The sequence below is a fragment of the Gobius niger genome, assembly GCF_951799975.1.
Source record: "Gobius niger genome assembly, chromosome: 10".
NCBI lineage: Eukaryota > Metazoa > Chordata > Actinopteri > Gobiiformes > Gobiidae > Gobius > Gobius niger.
In genome coordinates this window covers 12,312,903-12,335,116 of record NC_136861.1, presented here as the reverse complement: position 1 = coordinate 12,335,116, position 22,214 = coordinate 12,312,903, and the positions used below count along the sequence as shown (strand labels likewise).

The 22,214-nt window shown below is 42.5% G+C and overlaps 1 protein-coding gene across 1 annotated transcript; it reads left to right on the top strand.

Annotated features, from left to right (window-relative positions):
• Nucleotides 1-364: 364 nt before the first annotated feature.
• stk17al (serine/threonine kinase 17a like) lies at nucleotides 365-22,200 on the top strand. Its single transcript, XM_079564539.1, is given in 9 exon segments — nucleotides 365-684; nucleotides 5,655-5,867; nucleotides 12,347-12,491; nucleotides 16,514-16,640; nucleotides 16,733-16,781; nucleotides 18,055-18,234; nucleotides 21,734-21,797; nucleotides 21,799-21,831; nucleotides 21,834-22,200. Coding segments are annotated over 9 exon segments (1,128 nt in total). The 5' UTR covers nucleotides 365-565; the 3' UTR covers nucleotides 22,032-22,200.
• The last annotated feature ends 14 nt before the right edge of the window (nucleotides 22,201-22,214 follow it).

Sequence of the window (22,214 nt, the reverse complement as noted above, 5' to 3'; positions counted from 1 at the left end):
AACAGTAGGCTAGCAGCAATCCTAGCACTAATCCTAGCACTTATGATGACAGAAACTACCTTGTTTCCTTGTTGCTAATTGTCCCTTTTGAAACACAATAAACCTACTTCCCGTAATGCATTATTCATTTTCAATTCCCCAAACAGTGACGCCAATAATATGCAAGTATATTCTTTACCTGTCTAATTCCTAGCATCTCACACAGCGCAGCACACCTTTCCCCCCAGGCCCCGCCTCCCCGCTGTGATCGGATTGGCTCTGGCCATCTCCATGACAACACTGTGGGCGTGTTTTCGGCTCGAGTCGACTGTGGCCAACGTGCACCGTCTGCAGCAGCGTTCAGACCGCTCCGACTGCAGCAGCAGCAGCGCTATCGTGCCAAACCTCTCTCCTCCATCCTCCTCTTCATCTGTGGGGACGTACAGCGCTCATGACAGCTCGTTTACACGCTACTATGCGCGTTTCGACTTGACAGGAGCAGCGTTTTTTTAATCACTTTCCTCGTAAACAAGGACTTTCATGTGTATTTTTTCATTGAGAGACATCTGCAGCGGCAACTTCTTCCATGCTTGACTTCGCAAACATGAACAGCAAAAACAGCGGGATGTTAACCAAAATCCACACGCGGATAAGGACCGATCCGTTCACGGCGAACTACGAGCTCGTTGGCAAAGAACTGGGAAGGTAAGAAGAAGAAGAAATAGCATGTTGACAAACGAAATCCCCCCTCTCTCTCTCCTCCTCCTCCTCTGCGCTTTTGACATTTCACTCAATGGTTACAGCTCGATAAATCCATAATCCCGATAATTTGCCTTGTTGTGCACGTGTTGCCAGAAAGCGTGCCCAATCAGTAGCAAAAAGCCTGCATACTTTGGAGACTTTGTGGATTTTGCGAGGGTTGGGGGAAATGTGGGGGAAATAACAAACAGCAGCAGAGTGGCAGCCAGGCACGGATTGTTTAGTTAATGCCCAATAGTCACGTCTGTGTGGATGGATCCCAGCCAGTCACGTTTGTGTGAAAGGGTATTAGCCCAATATGAATGCTGTTAATCTTGTTGTGTACCAGTGGTGCTCAAGATGTGGCTGTTTGCATGGTAATAATGCGTAATCTTACTTAATCCTGCCATGTTTTGCTTGATTTAGTCCGTGTTTCATCTCTATTTCAATCTGTTCCTCACTTAAACTTCACAGCAACATCCATCCCCTATTTGTTCACTACCCTATGTTTAGCTGCCATCCTCAAACGGGGCATCCCAGCCTGGACAGCAGCCAAACACCCTATGGGAGCATGTGTCCCATCCCTCACAGCTGCATGCCATCACTGTCTGGGCATCTGTTTGGTCTCGGTCTTCCCATGAGTCCCCCCCCCTTCAACGCCGTCCCGAGATCAGGGCTCACTTACTGTAATCGTATTAGGTGCAAGAATGTACATCGATGCTGCATACCAGGAGGTCAGCCGCTTACATGTCCGGCGAATTGGGAGGGAGGGTGACCATATTAAGGCATTCCTACTGTGGAATATAGGGCATTGTTTTACGAGCATCCCATACTGTACATCTGCCTAGAGATACTTCCATGCATGTATCTATTTTTGTCCCTTTTTAGAGGCAGTTTAGTTCTGATCTACTTCTTGGGGAAAGTTCGAGATCCACCGGTGAATGTTTCGGCTTTGAATTCAGTTGCATTTTATATTAATTCTGCATTAATGGTGTGTCGTAGACCTGTTTATCTCTGGTTATGTCCTCAATTACCTGGATCCGTCCGGTTTCAGTGTCCGTTTGTGGGTTTCATTCACTTTCATTCACTTCTCCATGTGAACCGATGGCATTTGCGGGACTTTTGACCGTACCAAAGATCGAATACTTTGTTTTGAATTGTTAAATGCTATGGCAGAAGTCCTAATTTCTCATCACTGGAGGCTCCTGTATGTCCTGAGTTTGTTATTGTTTGAGGTCCGACCCCACTACTAGAGTAATGTTTTAAACGCCATTGGAAATGTTACGCCAATGTCCTTTTTTTTTCATTTATTTTTTCAGTTATTTACCCATGTATGAGCTGTTGTCTTATGGGCTGTCTGACACTGTTCATTCTTCAAAAGGGATTCCCTGTATTTCACGCTGTGTGCATTACGTAACAGTACCGACAGGTCAGTACGTCTCCTGTTTAGCAGATAAAGTCCTGTTGTCATAGCACTTCACTCGTCATGCCTTCTTGCAGTTGCTGGTCAACATATTGCTGAAAGGGGAAGTCAGTCTGTGATTCTTGTGTGAAACAAAAGGGTTCATGCCTGGATGAACTTGAGACTTGAGCAGGGCGCTGTCCTGTGGAGGGAGACAAAACACAGACTGCAAGACAGACAAGAGATGCTCGAATATCGATGAAATGATCACGGAAGACAATATTTTGACAGGTTTTTGAATAACAGAAATGGTCAGGAAGTGTCTTTTTCACTCTGAGCTGAAGTGAGCTCAGTGTATTGCCTTTGTGTTCTTGAGTAAGACACTTCAATCACCTTTAGAGCCACTTTCATGCAGCCTACACATAATTGTCAAGTGTTGAAAAGGAATGTTGATCTAATAAAATGACTTGCAAATCGACTGCAATAAAGTTGTCAGAGAAATTTGTTTTCGGCTCAGTGATTGGCAAGAGTCATACTGTCAAACCTGAAATGTTTTCATCGAGCTCTGCATATTGAAGCATAGACGGACACAAATCGGTGGTCAATGCTGTGAAACATTTGCAACTTTGCATTTAAGAGAAGTTCAAACCTTGTCCCACACCTTTTAGCCTTGGAACCTGAATGCCAGCTCTGTCTTACATTGAATTGTTGGCTTCTGAGGTCATAATTGTATAGGATTATTGAATTTGCAATAAAAAGTACCATCTCTGTGTGCCAATTCAACAAACTTGGGCAGCACTTTGGGCATAACTGATCGATACTCTCATCGAATGCAATTTCTCCATCTGTGAGATCAATAAAGTATCATCTTATCTTATCATCTTGAGAAATTCTAGTGCTACTGAGCATCCATACTGATGTAAATTAGTATTGATTCTTTTTCCATGTTTTCATACCCAAATGAGTCCTGAGTGCATGGATCAATATGTCAGCATTGTATTGATCTGCCCATCGCTAATCCCCATTGACAAATTGAGCATCTATTTTATCAGATCCTTTGAACACACCATGAACAGATGACTTCTCTGTGACAAAGCTCCCCATTGACACTCGCCCTCGCACTCACTCAGCTGACGCCATGGCTTCAACCGGGAGGCAGGGGAGCATCTGCCTTCTCCTACGTAACCTGTCAAAGTGTGAAGCGGCAGCAAGATGGCTGCGTTTACTGACCTTTACCCCCCTGTCATTTGTTAAAAAGAGACCTCCTGTTGCTCCTTCCCCCGGCCAGTCCTCTGCTACATTCAGCTCTTGTGTAGTTCCCAGCCCACTGCAGAAACTGCCCTGAACTTGGCTAATTAAACAAGAAAGGACCCCTGATGGCGTCTTTGCCTTTTCATTTTGGGACAAAGGCGCAGCCATCGGAGCCGTCCCGCTGCCAAAATGGGGTAGAGGAGAGGAGTCCGATTAAAATGAAGAAAGTCCGGGCTTCATTGACTGCTAGGGGTACTGGACCGAACAGAACCGGATTCGGGCCAGAGGAGCCGCTGCTTTTTGGGCACATCGTTTGTCAGACGAAAGCAGTGTGGGAAAAATGCAGGCGCCACGCTGAGGGTATGGGACCTCGCTGACGTGTACGGGCTCATTCAGATTCTGGTCACGTAAATGTCATCTTTTCGCTTTGTCTCAGACCAATTCCTATTAACAGTCGGGTCCAAGTTCTGCAGGAATTTGAGTTGACGTCAGAGCGGCGCAAAGTTTGGAGATGGGGCATGACTACGCACAATAGGGCTGCAAGCTTTGACTGAGACAAAATTCCTTCATCCGATTGCATACCGATGGATACTGCGATCGTAAGCCTTTTGTATTCTCATCAAATTGTGTCAACCAAGGCAAAAGAACAACAACTTTAGAACCGAAACGAGGCTTAAATCAATCTAAAAAGGGGGAAATCATGTCTGTAGGGAGACATTTTTGAGTGATCTTTGCAAGAAAATGGGAAAATTTCAGTCAGATAAAAGACCTCAATGATGTTGCGATATATTGTGGCTTCCTGCACACAATGATAAGTTATTTCCATTCATATTCTGATTAATATCTACAGCAGAATGGCTAGCAACGTGGGGGTTTAAAGGGGAGGCAGTGGTCAGTTTTACACGCCAATCCAAAGGTCAGCAGTGCGATCCAGCCATGTTGTTTTTGTAAATTGAAGAGAACCTGTTTCTTGACAGCAAATGTCAATGTTACGAGTTGCTCTTTCTTTCTTTCTTTTTTTTGCTGGTGCCATTGAACAGACTGTCGTGGCACCGCCGCTGACCCCCTGCCTGTGTGATGATGTGGGTGGTCCCTTTAACAACACACAGGGGCTTGACGTGTTGGGCCACTGGTCACCTTTTGTACCGCCGTGTCATTTAAAGGTCCCCGGGTCTGGGAGTTGGAGTAGTGGCTGTCAGCTGTGAAGAAAAGGGGAAGTGGCACGGCCTTTTTTTATCAGCCTGACAGCGGGACATTTGGGTGTAATTCCAGCAAAAGCAGCCGACATCCCGGAGAAACGCCCAACGCTGACCCCAACGCCTTTATGTCGATCCGTCAGAGGAGCATAATGTGCTCGTAAAAATGTCCGCCTTTCATATTAGGCTTTGTAAACATCTGCATGCACCGCTTGGGTTGTACCTTAATTTAATGACCTTCCTTTTCCAACAAGCTTTAGCACTGAACCTATTGAGCAGTGACTGAGCAATATTGACCTCTTTTCTAAAAACTGTGCAACATCATCCCGGTTTTATCAACTCCAAGCTCTGTCCAACTTCCTCAAAGATATCAGTGCAAACCAATTGAACTTTGCGGCCGACATAACACTCTGTTCATTGTTATGGAGGTGAGAGGTCACATAGATTTACCCACAGAACGACTTAAAGCTTATCTCGCCCCTGCTCGTCCAAACTGTCACCCTTATCTGCCGACTGTCATACGCCTCTAGTGCTGAGGAAATCTCCACCAAAGTCAATAGAGCTTCTTCAGCACCTCGTATCAGTAACACTGTTCTTCATTGTATTGCTTTATCTCCAAGTAGTACTTCAACGGTCATGCTTTTCACAATGACTTCAGCAGTTACTTCAGATCACTGACCTCAAGAGCCTCCCAAGCACCTGAACCCACAAAATGAATATAAAATACGGAAAGGCCACAATTTTGCAAGCACATAGTAGGTTAAATTATGCACAAGTTCAGTTTTAGTCAGTCCTGAGCTTCCAAGACTACTGATTTTCAGATTTGCTGATAAATTGTTGGTTAAATTGCACTCATAGACGCTGCTTACTCAGTTCCCTTCAAATATGTTATTGAGTTGCAACCTTTTCCAAAAAATCCTGCATTCGAAATCCACATAATGCCCCATTTGCAGCCCGTAATTTTTTCCGTTTGGTCGACCCATTTTTGCCTGGACTTGGCCGCTGTTCAGAATCCGACCAACGGCTCTCGATAATGTGGTCATCATTATCTTGTCTCATCGCTTGCCCTACTTTCTTTGTCTTTTTAGGGGAAAGTTCGCAGTGGTGAAAAAGTGCGTCGAGAAGTCGACGGGGAAGCAATACGCCGCCAAGTTCCTGCGGCTCAGGCGAAAGGGCGAGGACTGCCGGAAAGACGTCCTGAATGAAATCGCTGTGCTCGAATCGGCGAAATCGAATCCCTACGTGGTGGCCCTGCACGAAGTCTACGAGACGAGCCATGATATCATCCTCGTTCTGGAGTGGTAAGTCGAAACTTTAAACACAATTTGACAGAGTTTAAGAGCCAAGGTTATTTCTATATGTTTCAATTGAATAGGCAAACGAGACAGCGTTTTGCTATGTCTTCTTGCATAGTCACATGTGGAAAATAATGATCAGTTACGGAGTGGTAAGTCAGCTGAAATTGCTGCCTCAAACCAAACTTCTAAATCAAATCTTCTGCTATCCTTTCATGCGAACAAATCTGATCGCCAACAAAAAACTATCCCAAATTGTGTGTGTAATATGATCGTGCCAAAATGTAAATTTGAACAATTTGCATGACCATAAAGTTGTCTTTTATCTTTTTTCTCCCATATCTCAAAGTAAACAGACATCAAGAAGTGCAAAGAGGTTTAATTCACATATAGACACATTATCAGTTCACATGGTGCTATTTTTGCAAACTCGGACAAACGTTATTGTTCTAGACTCACTCTGCTACCTTCCCTGCTGTTTAAAATAAAGCCACAGATGCGTATTTTTTTCACAGCAACCTTGTGAGAAACGCATAGCTCTGCACTGCTGCTGCAGGGGGAAACTTGTGTGTGGTTTTCTGGCTGCCACGTTTCTTGTTATGCTAAGGCCTTTGCTGTAACCGTCCCTTTAAATACCAACAATGTGAACCGCACCGCGCTCGATGTGTGAAGGCTTTGGGCTTAACAGCTCACAGCAATGTAGAAGCAGAATTCGTTTGCATCAACATTTGTTTTGGATCAGAAAGCTCAAAAAGCTCACCTCTGATGCTTGATATCACCAGGTGGCAATCCCCTCTTTTTACCGTGCAGCCTCAACAGAGCAATTTTGCACAAAATTCAGAAAGTTAATTCAGAACTTGCTCATGTGTCGGTGAGGGTGGCTCAGAGGGTTAAGCAGGTCATCTTATAATGGGAAAGTTGGTGGTTTTATCTATATTCTTAATAATTTAGGTAAATAGTCTTTGATTTTCCATTGTAAACGAGCTTCTTCTTCTTGTAGATCCCTAGTTTGGGTATCATTCATCTCCCGTTGCTGTTCAATGACCCAACGGTGTTATCCCATCCGTCTGGCTCGGCTCTGGCGTTGTCGGTGTCCAGTGTCTAAAGTGGATATCCATTTAGCACCCAGACGTCTCTAATGACAGCCTCTAATTAGCAAAGGGAGGACAGGAGCTTGTATGCTAACTGCCCCCTTCACCTCATTACAGGGATGGACAACGCCGGGCCAATTTATAGCCACCAGTCCGCATTTTTCTGACCCTAGCTCACTATCCGAGCAGGAAGCCGCTGTCCTGGGCTGACTTTTTACTGCTCGCCCCATGCCAGACGAGGAATGCTTTGTTAGGACAATGGCCCTTAGTGCAGAGGGGGTCGGTTCGACCTCTAGCTAAAGTGTGAAAAGGGAAATGGCACCGCTGCTCACCTCCGCAGAATTGTTGAGAAAACATTGCTGGTGGTCATAATCAGCCCCTGGGCGAGCAACTTCTACAAACAACCAAAGGAGTCATGTATCCAGTGCATGCACAGCCATAGTTTTACACGTCAGACTTGCACAATATATTGATTTATCGTTACTGCAATGCTCAAGCCGTATCGCAAGAAGAAATGACTACGGTCGTGTTAAAAAAAAGTTCAGTTTTTGTCATAATTTGACTCATTTTGTTCCATTCTGGCTTTTTTTTAATCTGATTCAGCATTTTTAAAGTCGTGTTTTGACTCCGTTAGATTACAAAACAAACAACCAATTGCTTCAGTTGTTTTGTTTAAACTGAATGTGTTGAAATGTGCTTTAAAGGCAAGTACTTTTGCAAGTTTCTGCTAAATTCGTCCTGAATTCACACACAGCTCTTAACCTGCCAAAGCGTCTGACCTCAGCGCAGAGACGAGCTATTTTCCATTTCCTGTGGGTTTAAAAAAAAAAAGTCTCCCGAAAGTAGCACACGTACCGTCACACGAACCACTTCCTTGATAGTGTCAGAGAGTGAGATGTTTTCGAATCACCTGTAGTGTTGACTTCTTGAGAAAATGCACATAAAGCCACACGCAACCACATTCTCATTCTATGTAACAGGCAGAGGTTTACTGTAAAGATGATGCCAAATAGGTCATAGACAAACCAGATTAGGCCCATCAATGACGCATATCCTGGATGAGCCCCTTTTATCATAATCTTAATTTACAAGTAATACTTCCTTGCCACCAACTATGTTGAAGTAGAAATCTTCACACATCAAGGAAATTACTGAACATACACTGCCTGACCCCCCCAAAAATCACTATTTTAACTGACTGTTATGATCCGGGGTTGTTTCTCAGGTCTTGGTTCAGCAACACTATGAGCCCAAAGAATGAGATCATCTGAACATCCTGAATGACCAGGTTGTTCCATCATGGATTTCCTATTCCCTGATGGCAGGATTCATCAGGCTCACTTTGTGGTTCAGGGAGCATGAGACATAATTTTCACACATGGATTGGCCACTGCAGAGTCCAGATCTTAACCCCGTTGAGAATCTTTGGGAAGTGCTGGAGAACCCTTTGTAAAGTGGTCACACTCTCCCATCATTAGTACAAGATCTTGGTGGGAAATTAATTTAACCCAGAACATCCAAATATCAGAGCGTGTGACCTTTTTTGTGGCAACTTTTTTTTGGGTCAGGCAGTGTAATTATCACTTCATGTACAATTGGCTAATCCTATAGCAAAGTACTAATCCTTGAATGTATTGCTCAAGATTTGGAAATAGGTCATCCACTGACAGTTTGCCCCATTGGCTTTGAAGGATGGATCAAATGCAGAAGACAGAATTTAAGGCTTAAGTCCACTTAAGCCTTAAAGGGACTTTACAGACTTTAAAAAATGTTCAAATGATGTATTTTCCTCCCCCTACATGTTCCAGCCATGTCCTAATGTGTAGAATGAGCCCAGACCTGTTCACCACTGTCACTTAAAAAGTTGTTACTTCGGGTCCGAACTGCCGTCATGCAGGAGCTTAATATAGAAGCTGCAGTTACACGCACGACCTGAGGTGGCAGTAGTGAGCATAAAATGGCCAACTTGCATCTAGCCCCTTTAATGCTGCTTTAAGGACTGTTTAAAGTGGCACACGGGTATTCCACCACATCGTCTTTAAGCTTTGTAAAATAAGAGTTGATTTCAATCATCTTCTCTTGTGCCCCACATAAGTCGATTCACTTTTTGGATCAGTCCATGTGAACTTCAGGGAGGGCATCTGGTGAGACAGAAAGCGCAGAGAATCACCGGACACTTATGATTTGACTGAAGGAAAAATCCTGCAGATTTGCAATATATCAAGTCGTGTCTTAGCAGTAATCGTAACAGACGTTGTTTAGATTGGGGGAAAAGTATCAGATAAATCTCAGAGTGCCGGTCCGTAATTGCATCCAAGTTTTAAATCCAAACAATATGTCCTTTTTATCAAGACGGCCCTTTCCAGTCGCGCTTAAGGGAAACCCGAAGCATTTTTCACATATCTCGCCTTACGTATGAGATCTTAGGGGAACATTACACGCTTATGGTGACAGTTTGACAGGCCCTGTAGGTCTGACTCCCTTATGCCGGTGTTAAAATGAAAAGTGCCCGTCAAAAGCTTTTCCATATGTCTTCCATTTCGAGGAGGATAAAATGTTTTGCGAGGACTTGCGAGGTGGGAGGCAGGTCAAGTATTCGGCGCCGAGAGCGAACGGATCATGTCTGCTTTGAGAGGAGAACATTTCTACATAAATTACCGCGGCTACTGTATATATTTGATGGTAGAAATTTGAGTATTAGTGATATTTTGCTGTAAACTGTGTCACGATATCTAAGGCTGCTCGAAATGAGAAGAAACCAGGGCTAATCCACTACATTGTTTTAACTTTCCAAGGTTTTCAAGATGGGAGGCAGGTCAGGCTTTAGGCTTTAGGCGAGAGTACACAAACAGGGATTACAAAGACAACTGGCCGGATATCCTCCCAGAAAAACAGCAATATTTTAACAGATGAAGATGAGCATGAGTACTTTTTTTTTTTACTGGGGACGGTTATGTAACTGAAGCGCCTATGGCCAGGTCAAAAAGTTTCCTCTGCTCAAAAACATGTCCTATCTAAATCCCCAGCACATGGTTCTAGTTCTTTTCGGGGGGTGGGCGCTGTCAGCTTCAGGCATTGATCTCGGAGATGGGAGAAATACAGCGCGTCTCCTACTTTCTCCTGTTACACAAGAGCAGGTTCATTATAAGGCTCCAGGTCAAATGCAAGAATGCGATCTGTAAGAGCGGGACCGAAGCTAAGGCGAGCAAATTGGATACAGGGCAGTGTTAGTAACAAATATATAACCAGTCAAGATGATCATCATGCGAAACCAGGTAAAGTGTTTGATGACAGGGAAAATATCACAATGGCTTTAAGAGAAGAGAACATTTTCTACATAGATTACTGTTGTACTGTACTGTTCTAAGCTAAGTCAAGCCAGGTCAGGGGGAGAACATTATTGGATTATTACTAGTCTTTAATGGTTCCTTAGATCTTAGATTAAACATTTTTTAGATTAGATTGTGTCCACGTGTCCTGCTTTAGTTGGCTTACAGTGCATATGACAGGTTTTAATGCTTTTGAAAATATAACTTATTTAGAAGGATAACATCACTTTATTTCAGCAAAGAAATGTTGGGAAGAAAAGTAATTTGAATTTTTACACTGCTGACAGGAAGTGACATAGATAGCACGGCAACAGTTTAAGTTGTTTACCTTCTTCTATGTCACTTCCTGTCAGTGGCCAGGAAGTGAAACTATAAACATCACAAAGATGGCAAAATTTAAAAAAGCTGGGTACAATCTTTTGCAAAATCTAAAATATAATTGTTAAAGCAGTACTAAGTAACTTGTTTACTTGTTAATGGGATGATTGGGGGTTCATCTCCCCCTGGTGTCTCTTGCCAGAAAACCACAGTTTCTTCACTGCCACTGGGTCGGAGTCACCAATAGACACTAATGGAATCACGAAGCAGAAGCTAACAGGCTAACGGGTAACGCTAACTGTGGGCTAGCGCCACTTAAACAGTATTTACAGACAAGTTTGAGTGAAAAAAATATCCCCATTGTGTAATTGGATGTACAATATCCCTCTCTCCCTTTGTCTTTTCTGTCAGCGTAGTATTTACTCTGACAGACAATTAATGAGTATAAAACCGTAACATGCTACGACACCTGCAATAGCGCTTATGGCCTCTAGGGGCGCAAGTTACTGAGTACTGCTTTAACTATGTCTAATGTGTCATATGCACTTTAAGGTTTCTTCATGTGACCATAGAGTAGTAATATATTGTAGTAATATATTGTAAGCACTGCAAATTGAAAGTAAGTAAATTATATATATTTATGTGAACACTCAAAGCCGTGGTGGTTGCAGATGTTTCACTTAAGATGTATTTTGTTTGATAATGTGACCTGTTTTATGCTTCTGCCTCTTGGCCAGGTCACTCTTTTTAAAGTTTTTACCCGGTTAAATAAAGGTCAAATGACATAAAAGAAAAAACATAGCAACTGAAAAGCGTTTAATTAATGGTTATGTATTTAGCTTAAAAAAGGATGTAATGCAAAACAATAAAAATGCATTTAAACCTTTCCACCCACCAGCAAAAGAAAGCATCAGCTTGTCTATTGCTGCACCACACGCAGCACATCTAAACTTGCTTGTCACTTGCTATACTAGCTTCCCTTTCTTGTCAGAGGAAGTGCACAGACAGAGATTGATGGTGGGAAAAGGTTAAGTAGGTTAACTTGCCGTAAATGAGAGCAGGACCTTTTTTTTTATCTGCCCTAATAAACTCTTACGTGAATCGTGGATACCAGTGTGGACAGACTTTGCCCTTCTTTCAAAGGCGGCGAGACGTTGCATAATTTGAAAAATGCAGGAATACTTTGATGGTAATAAATTGTGCTTGTGCATGAAGTGGAATGTGGGACTCAGAGGTGGAAAAGTTTAGCCAAAAAAGGTATCCTTTTTCGCGTCAAGATAGTATTACTCTAGTCTGGTAGACGTATGAAATGGCCATAATTATATACACGGACTTGCCAAAAAAAGTACCAGCAATTTGCCAGGTCTAGGTTCAGCATTTGAAAGCTGCTTCAAATGTGTAAAAAGTCACAACATTAGATCCATTATGCCATAAATTTATCAACATAATAGAAATGTGTGTATTCAAAAGGTTATGTCACGCTTTCCTTCATCTCAGGAAGTGACAAGTTGCATAATGATAAAGCAGTAGCCTAATGCTTTTATTCAAATGTGTTGCTTAAAAGATCGGAATGTGCTACACGAGAGGAAGGGCGTATTTGTGCATTCAGTGACTTGTTTTATTATGGTTTGTTTCATAGGATAATCAAATACGGGCCAAGCCAAACTGTCTGCGGCGGCTTTCCCATGTCTTTCTGCCACCCTGGCCCTATGTCCTAAATGTGCCTTTCTTTTGTCTTTGTGTGCAGCGCCGCCGGTGGGGAAATCTTCAATCAGTGCGTTGGCGATAGCGACGAGGCGTTCACAGAGGAAGACGTGATTCGGCTCGTGAAGCAGATCCTGAACGGCGTGGCTTTCCTTCACAGAAACAACGTTGTGCATCTCGATCTGAAGGTGAGTCGGTAAACAGACATGAGATATATTCTAAAAAAATCCAACAAAGGTAAAGCAGAACTAAGTAGCTCATGCCCCTAGAGGCCATAAACGCAACTGCAGGTGTCGTAGTATGTTGCGTTTTTTTTACTTATCAATTGTCTGTGAGAGTAAATACTACACTGACAGAAAAGACAAAGGGAGAGAGGGGTATTGTACATCCAATTACACAATGGAGATCATTTTTTTCACTCAAACTTGGTTGTAAATACTGTTTAAGTGATGCTAGCAGTTAGCTTTGCCCGTTAGCCTGTTAGCTTCTTCTTTTTGATTCCATTAGTGTGTATTGTAGTGTGTATATACCAGTGCTAACATTTATTATTGTACTGTATTTATTTAACTATGGGGTATTAGACATTTACCATCTACTTGTCGTGCTTATGACAACGTGTGGTATAAAAAGGAAAGGTAAGTTTTTTTGTATTGCGCATTTCACTTGACCAAAGTCACCCACATTACTTGTCAAAGGGGTAGAGCAAATGCGACCCTCAGGCTTCTTTCCCAGTTGTCACACATCGTTAGAAATCATACTTTTTACTGCACGTTTAACTATTTCATTTCCATTGAAAGACGGAGCTACATTAATGTTCCCACCGTAAATAAAGCTGTAGTTACACAGTTAAAACCTCAGCTGAACCCAGCTGAACGTTTGACAGTATTGACCGCTGTCTGTGGCCCTCCCGGCTGTGCAGCTGCACACATCTACATTCGATGCACCACCAACCGCTCACTCACACACCACTCACCCGAGCGAACAGTCTCCCACAGAGTCTCCCATCCAAGTATTAACCAGGCCCAATCCTGCACAGCTTCCGAACTCTGACAAGATCACACATTCACGAGGCGGTATGGCCACAAGAAAGAAAAGCTACACCTCCTACAGTTTGCCCCGAGGCAGCTGTGTTTTACTATAGTTTAAACTCCGATGTTTCCGCACGATATCCTGTATTCAGATTTCAGACATTAACCTACTTCTCTAAAAAGAACTATGTCTTACTAAAAGCCAAAAGCCACAGGCGTAAGCTCTCCTGTGTAGGTGTCTTCCCTCTTGGCACTCTGGTTTCCCCTATCAAACCCAAAACATGTCATTTAATGCTCCGGCTCGGCTAATGCTGACTAAGATCCTGGCTCAAGACCAATACATGGGTCCTCAGGCGATGCTCCTGACCACTACCTTGGCCTCTGAATTGGTCAAATGCAGTGGACAAACTTCCTCATGGGTAAAATAAAAGAGTACATTCAGAAACAAGACCGTATTCTAACTATTTATTACCTATTGTTCAAATCATTTTTACATAACTCCCATTGGCCACATGGTTATTATTAGCCCAGGATCTCCACCTTTCAGAGTAAGTGCTCTCAATTACAATCCAGCACAATAGGTCTGCTCTCTGGAGACTCTGACCGGGGAACGCTATTTTCACAGTTATGCAACCACTACATCGAACCATGTCATGGCTTCACTCCCAGCGGAGACTTGTCGACATAAAGAAAAGCAGTAGACTATTATGCTGTCTTTAATAGGCCATGAGCTAATGGGGGATTTTTCCACTTAATCATCTTAATTATGAAGTGTCTGGTTTCTCCTTGCACTGGTAATACGATTGAACAAGTAACAAGTGCTCTGCAATACATTCAGCTATATATGGCCTGGTAACCCCCTCTTAAGAAAAGGACGCATTATGCACAAGTCATAAGAGGCTCTGTTGTGCATGCAATACAAACCTATCAAACAACATCTTCGCTGGTTTATGTCGAGTCAAACACCTGTGGCTTTAGTTTGAGTCATTGCGGTAAGCGGTTGCAACGTCAAACTTATTAAGACGCCTATAAACGGACTTGATGACGAACAAATAAAGGGAAAATACGTTTTATCAGGTGTGTGCGTAGCCAAATTCAACTTTCCTGAAATGCATCAAAGGGTTTCCTGTCCCCTAATAGTTTTCATTGATAAACACAAGTAAAAGCTATGTTTACTATGTTTAGATTTCCACTGTAATTCGTGAAGAGTATGAAAACTATATATCTTTGGAAACATTATGGTACAAGTAATGAGAAAAACAATTTCCATGTGCCTTTGTCATTTGGTAAAATTGTGGGGAGCTTTGGTCATCGCTACGGTAACACCATGAAACATATGGCAAGGGTTTCATTGACTTTTTTGATTGGAACGACCAAAGGGAATTTTCTGCCAAATTTCGTAAATTTACGACAAACTATGTTTTTTACTCCATTATTATCACTTTACTGGCAAATAACCTCTCATACATATAGTTCAGACACTTAAAGAAATAGTTTTAACGTCTCTCTCGTGTGTATCTTTTACTCCGACATAACACTCAGGAAATCTGGTCACGCACATTTGTACTTTCTCACATTGATATCCATCAGGTCATGAGGTTCCAAGTCACAGATTTTGAATCACTTCTCACATGGGTAATAAAAGCCTATTAGCATGTGTAAATTACGAAGAATCCCCCCCCTCCCTCTCAGACCTCGTACTCGTGTTTTCATTCAGTAAATTATATGCGTCTCTCGTGGTCAGAAAGAGCGTAGTGACCCAGGGCTCCGAACCGTTAGACTTGTCTTGTTTATCTTTCCTCATGGATTTGGCTCTGCTCCTCGAAAACCAGAATTAAACACAGTCTTACGCACTTGCGCTAACCATGAGCCACTTAGGCAGCTGGCAGTGGGTACGGGAGCCTACGTTTCTTGGCCACTTATCTGATCAGGCTTTGTGGGTGATCCAGGCTCACGCTGCTGGCATAAGGCAGCCTGTTAAATGCAACACTTCATTCATGCGGACTTGAGAGAAGTCAAGGTCACATGGTCAAAGCACTTGTATGTACTTCATTCTTTCACTTCTGCAACAATAAGAAGTAAAGCTAAACTAATAGTGGTCATTGTGCAAGACTTAGAAATTATGCGACTTAAATGTTTGGGGTTAGCAACTTCATTTGGACTTTTTACTATTTTCTTTTGTTTGTCTAAGATAAACTATTTCAGTGGTAGATTTCTACAGGTTAAGAGCTTTCAAGTGAGGTATGACATGCCCAGTTTTACTGGTATTTAACCTGTTAACACCTGGTTTACCCAAATCTAAAAGCTTCTTGAAAGAAAGCATCAAAATAGTAACAAAAATCAAGGATGAAAATGCAACAAGAGTGACAAAAACTTGACCAAAAAGTAACAAAAAAGATCAATACAAAAGGGACAAAAATGCAACAAAAATGCCACCAAAGAGTGACAGAAAAGTGATGGAAAAAGTGACAATAATGTGTGTTGACAACGCCATAAAAAGCTATAAAAGAGCAAGAAGAAAAAGGATAAAAAAAACGTGACAGAAAAGTGATGAAACAGCAACAAAAAGCACTTGAAAGAAACAACACAGGAAAACAGATGAGTTTTGTAGGTCTTAGCTTTCAAATGAGGCATTACACTGGCCTATAGGCTGTAAACCTTTAGATTGTTGTAATGCTGAACTGGAGAAAACACGCTTGGTTAAGGCGGGGGTTAACAGGTTAAGTTGAAAGTAATGCTTTTTAGTCACAACTGGTGCCCAATCCAGTATTTTGTTCTGTGTTATCTGACACAGTATTGATATTGATGCATCCTTAAAGACACTATACAGAGTTTAAAACTGTTAAAATTAAGTATTTTCATCCCCCTACATGTTCCAGCAATTCCTATTCATCAAAAATGCCTCTAAAATCCTGCAATGTTACTCAAAAAGGTGTTCATTCGGGTCCGAATTGCCATCATGCACGAGCTCAATATAGAAGGTGCACTTACACGTATGACCTGAGGTGGCAGTAGTGAGTATAAAATGGCCAACTTGCATCGAATTGTTCTTGATTGATTTAGGACCCTTGTTTTAATACTATTTGATAATTCCCTGAAAATGCAAGAAAAGGCTACTGCCCCTTTTAATTCCCATTACCTCTTATTCAACTCACCTTTTTTCCTCTGTGCTTCCTCGACAGCCTCAAAACATCTTACTGACGAGCGCCAGGCCTTTGGGAGACATCCGAATCGTGGACTTCGGCCTGTCGAGGCGCATGGACAGCATCACAGAAGTCAGAGAAATCCTGGGTACCCCCGAGTATGTAGGTGAGTGCCAAAACCCACACCTGCATCTTTTCAAAATAAGGTAAATGTTTTGAATTTCAACGTCTGATTGGGGCCATGTGTTTGCGTTGCAGCGCCAGAGATCCTCAACTATGAGCCGATCAGCACGGCGACAGACATGTGGTAAGTGGATGCCACGCAGCGCTCATTTAGTGCGAGCTTCTCTTCTGGGAATGACGTTACGTGGGCAATGATGTGATAGTTGGACTGACGAATACCAGGACCAAAGCAGGATTGTGCCAGGATGAAACCAGGTCTAGACCAATGGCCGCTGGTTGCACTGCTTTAGGACCGCGACGCTCGGGGCTGACATTGCTGCACCTCCATATGTGGGCGGCAAAACAAGCTAAAAACAAAACCTGAACTAAGGCATGACTAACGTTTGGTCAAACTAGTTCTAATTAATTTGGACTTATTTTCTTATTTTCTATTACTTTCTTTAGTTTCAGTCTTGCTCTGGACACAAATGTGATTTAGGATCTAAAATTGTGTTAACTTTACATTTCTTCCTTACATTAGTTCATTCAGACACATTAAATCAATTTACTCCTGACTTTCTCACATGGTTGGACAAAACACTTGTACTTTTGGCCTTTATTGTAACTGTTGTCAGGCAGTGCTAAATCAGGACTAAACAAAGTCCAAACTGGATCCAAACCTGATCTATATTAGGTCTAGCCCAGCGCTGCAACATGACTAAACAAGGACTAAACCAAGGGTAAATACAGAACGCCCACAAATGCCCACAGAACAACTATTTCATGTAAAACTCCTCCACTACTTTAAGAAATGTTGAATTATGGAGGCAATTTCTACCACATAAAGACACAGACAAGGAGAGGAGCAAAGTGGCTCATAAATACATAAATAACTTGAGAATGCTAACCATAATCCTAACGTTAGCTTCATGCTACAGCTATCATCAAGTGGTTATGTTTTGTTTATTACTTCTAGTGGACAATCCCCCCTAATAACATTCATAATGATCCTTTTTTATCTTGACTTTATTTGTGCGCCCATAGTCCACCAGAAAACATCTAAAAGAGTGAAAAAATAATCACAACAGACTTCCCTCCCGAATTGCAAGGCGCTAGCATGATTCGTTGCCATCTGTATCTAATGGGTCTGGACTGGGAATTTTTATAACTTTATAAATTGACAGTTTATCTATAGTCAAAGTTGCATATTCTTGTGATGACAGGAAGCCTTGGTATGCGAAAAGTTTATTTTAATGGGTATTGTGCAACCAATTTTATTCACTGCTTGCTGTAACCAGTAGAATGATGACTAAGGCAACGATATGTACAGAGGAAGATGTGATTCACAGTTCTTTGTAAAATTGTTAGCATGGAAACACAAAGAAATTGACACCACTAAATGGTTATTCTTGCCACAGGAGCATTGGGGTGCTCATCTACTTCATGCTGACGGGCGACTCTCCCTTCCTGGGCGACAACAAGCAGGAAACCTTCCTCAACATCTCTCAAATCAGCGTGGACTACTCAGAAGAGACGTTCGAGGGCATCTCGCCGCTGGCCGTGGACTTCATCAAAACGTTACTGGTCAAAAACCCCAGGTGAGCTCACGCCACACGTCAACAGCACTGAGGTTTCATGATATGGCTGAATGAGAAGATGAGTAAGAGGCAGGAAGGACGTCCTCTGAGTAGTTTGTGTGCTAACAGGATGTGCGTAAAATGAGTAAACACCAACTTCCCTTTTACACAAATGCGGACTTGTAAAGGAGTTAGTCACGCATGATACACGTACATTTTACCCCAAACTGTGAGCTCCTTATTACACAGATGCAGAAAAATAAGCCACTACCAAAAAAGGTTGCACGCTCTAATCCTCTGCCCTCATTGGCTGTGGCATTGTTTCAATAAGATTCTGCAAAGTCAAAAGATCCAGTGTTGCATTAATGTTTCACCAAGATCCTGAGAGTGTGACCAGTGTTCAAAGCCTTCTCCAGCATATCCCAAAGACTCTCAAAGGGGTTAAGTGTGGTCTCTGTGGCGGCCAAGCCATGTGAGAAAATGGTGTCTCGTGCTCCCTGAACCACTCTTTCACAATGTGAGCTCGATAAATCATTTTGTCATTTTGGAATATGCCCGTGCCATCAGGGAAGAAGAAATCCACTGATGGAATAACCTGGTCCAGCTGATCCCATTCTTTGGGCTCATAGTGTTGCTGAACCCAGACCAGACCAACATCCAGGTGGCCACTTTTCTTTTTGGTCAGCCAGTGTAGGACAATAGAGCCAATGTATCGCGCTGATTTTTGCCTTTTTAAGACTCTTGACTTGAAGCTACTCGACTGGAGCTCACAGCCTGATCTGAACTTTTTTGTAACTTTTTGTCATTTTTTTGGGTGTTTTTTTTCGTCTTGTTCATTGTTGCTGTAACATTACTCTTTTTCGTTTCTGGCCCGATGCTTTTTTTTCACTTTTCATCGCATTTTTGTCACTTTTTGTTGAGTTTTTATTGCCGTTTTTTGCACATTATTGTCACTTCTTTTGATGCTCTTATGTGGCATTTTTGTCGCTTTTCCATTGTGTTATTGTTGCTTTTCTGGCCCGTTCGAAGCTTTTACATTTGGGTAAAGCCAAAGTGGAGAAAATGTGCCCGGTTCAGGAGGAGGTTAAGAGGTTCAATGAGGCCCACAAAGTCGTGTTTGAATGCTGTGTCTACATAATAGAAGCTTAAAGGGACTGTACGGAGTTTAAAAATGTTATAATTAAGTATTTATACCAACTATGTCCTAATGTGTAGAATGAGCCCAGACATATTCACCACAACTGCCTCTAAAATCCTGCACTGTCACTCAAAAAGGTGTTACTTCGGGTCAGAATTGCCGTCATGCATGAGCTTAATATAGAAGCTGCAGTTACGCGTTTGACCTGAGGTGGCAGTAGTGAGCATAAAATGGCTAACTTGCGTCTAGCCCCTTTAAAAAGACTAATTTGCTTATTATGCTGCTGCACTGCACTGTACTTACATTCATTACCTGTTATATTTGGCTTGAGAATATTCTAATCATCCCCCCAAAAAATCTGGAAACCTATGCAGGGATTTTAGATTTAGGCGCTTCAATTTGTAGCCACAATTTGTCGATTAAGAAGAAGAAAAAAAAGCTCTGGCAGCAGCTCTTTAAAGTCCGTTCCAGCCCGTAATCTGCAGTCAGCATTGTTTAATTGCTGGAGATTAGTGGTCTGGAAAAGCGCGAGATTCCTGAGCGTTTTAGTAACCATCGTGAGACCGAGAAAGAGTGTGGAAAGAGCTCTTTTTATTTGTGGCTTTCCCAACCCCAATGTGAATAGAAAACGGCGAAGGGAAATGTGTTTGCGAGGAGCTTCAGTAAACTCTATGGGAATTTCCCTCCTTGTTTTGTTTGGTCGCAAATAGACGGAGACCAGAATATAGGTGGTCAGTGGTTGAGCGCTCTCGGCCAATGGGAGAAGGGCTAGGGCGGGACCAGGGCCAAAGATGCACAACAATAGCTACGGGACATAAGTGAAGCCTAAAAAACAAGGATCTACCACAGGCACTGGCGCTCATTTCAAAACCAAACACGGCTGTCAAAATAAAAGAACGAAACAGGAAAAAGGATTGAATGTACTGAATCATTCTTAAATACAACATTTATTTTAGAGGGAAAGGCCATTTGTCTGTGTCTGATTGAATGGATAAACATTGGCGCTTGGAAGATCAAGCCGCAAAGAAGCCAGAGTGTTCATTGTTGACTAAAATCAGATGAAAACTACATTAAAAGTAGTTCATGAGATTTTAATTATGACTGAAAGAAAAAATAAAAAGAAAGGACATCTGGACTTCACTTTTTGAAAAGAGCCTCATATTATTCCAATTCACTGCCAAACGAACGGGTCTGAAACTAGTTTAAAACTAAAAAGAATTGTTTGATTGAATTAGGGCTGAAACAACTTATCGATTAATCAACAACTATTGGATATTGAAATTTTAGTAATCATCGTCTTTTATGGTTTACACAGATATGAAAAGGACTTGAAAATGTGTCTTTGATGAAAAAACACTTTAAAGGGAGTGTATGTGGAGTGTTTGTACATTGTAAATTTCCTTAATCTGTCTATGGACAATTATCCAATCAGAAAGGGGAATTTGCTCCACTCTCAATGTTGCCACCTCTAATAGTTTAAACCAGTTTGAAAATAAACATAAAAGGACTCTCTCTCATTTCCTCAGTCCCAGGTTCTGTCCCTGATAAAGTCCCAACAGTGCCAGTGCAGCCAGTACTGAAAGCTGAGTAGCTGAACTCTGGAGGTTCTTAGCTTTCAACAGAGGAATGGCCTGTTTGGAGTAAACCGAGTTTAGCTGTTGTGACTTTTTCAAAGCACCAAGAGCCTCCTACATGCAATTAAAGTGTCCTCAAGTGGCGCCAGCTTTATGATGTAAAAAGTTTGGAAAAAATGCACATTTTCATGCACCTTTCACAGCCAAGAGATTAATTAATTAACCTCTTTACCCACATCTTAACAGAGAGAGTTCGGCTTTACCCATATCTAAAAGCTTCTTGACTGGAGCGTACAGCCTATAGGCCCGGGTAACTCCTGATTTGGAAGCTAAGACCTACAAACCTGATCTAAGATTTCTCCTCGTGTCATTTTTTCATTGTATTTTGAAACTTTTTTTGTTGCTTTTTTGTTGTCACTTTTTTATTGATTTTTTGTTGCTTTTTTGTCCCGGTTTTGTTAAATTTTTTGTGCTTTTTTTTTGCTTTTTTGTGTGTGTTTTCGTTTCATTTTTGTTGCTGTTTACGTCTCATCAAGAAGTTTTTAGATTTGGATAATGCCGAACGGGAGAAAATGTGCTTGGTTCAAGTGGGGGTTAAGAGGTTAATCTGGACTAAAACTTGATGGAAATGCTGAGAGGGCTGAAGGATCTGCTGCCGCGGTGGAGTTGGAAACTGTCGATCCACAGGGGAATTTTCTTGGTCAAAGCTCAATTATTCAATAACAGGCGCCTAAGAACCTACGCATCAAATTGCAAAGTCCTTAATCAGCGTAAATCTAACCGAACTTTCCTGTCTCTTCCCATCCAGGGTGCGTGCCACTGCTGAGGAGTGCCTATCCCACCCCTGGCTCTGCCCCCTGACCCGCCCGCACCTCCACTCCGCCCCCTCCTCCTCCTCCCATCGCGACTCTCTGGACGAGCCCGAGACCAGCCAGTCCGAGTCCGAACCCGAGAGCCCGGAGCCGTCCCCGGAACTCGACGTCATCGGAACCTTCGCCTTGCTCTGCCCGGCGAAAGGCGAGCTCAAAACGGGACGGGACGCTTTCTCTTTCGGCGAGTCCCCCTTTCCGACCAGACCGGAGATCACGCAAGAACTCATCTGCTAAATGTGACTATGGACCTTTTTTTGAGGCTGGAAACGCACGGATTTCCCGACAGAAAAGACAGCACTCGAACGCAGCACAGCCTTACGGATTGGAGAATTCTTTGGTTACTTTGCTCGGTTCGCCTTATGGGGTTTGAGAGAACTTCGATCAATGGGGGACTATGCAACACTGGGGGCGACATGA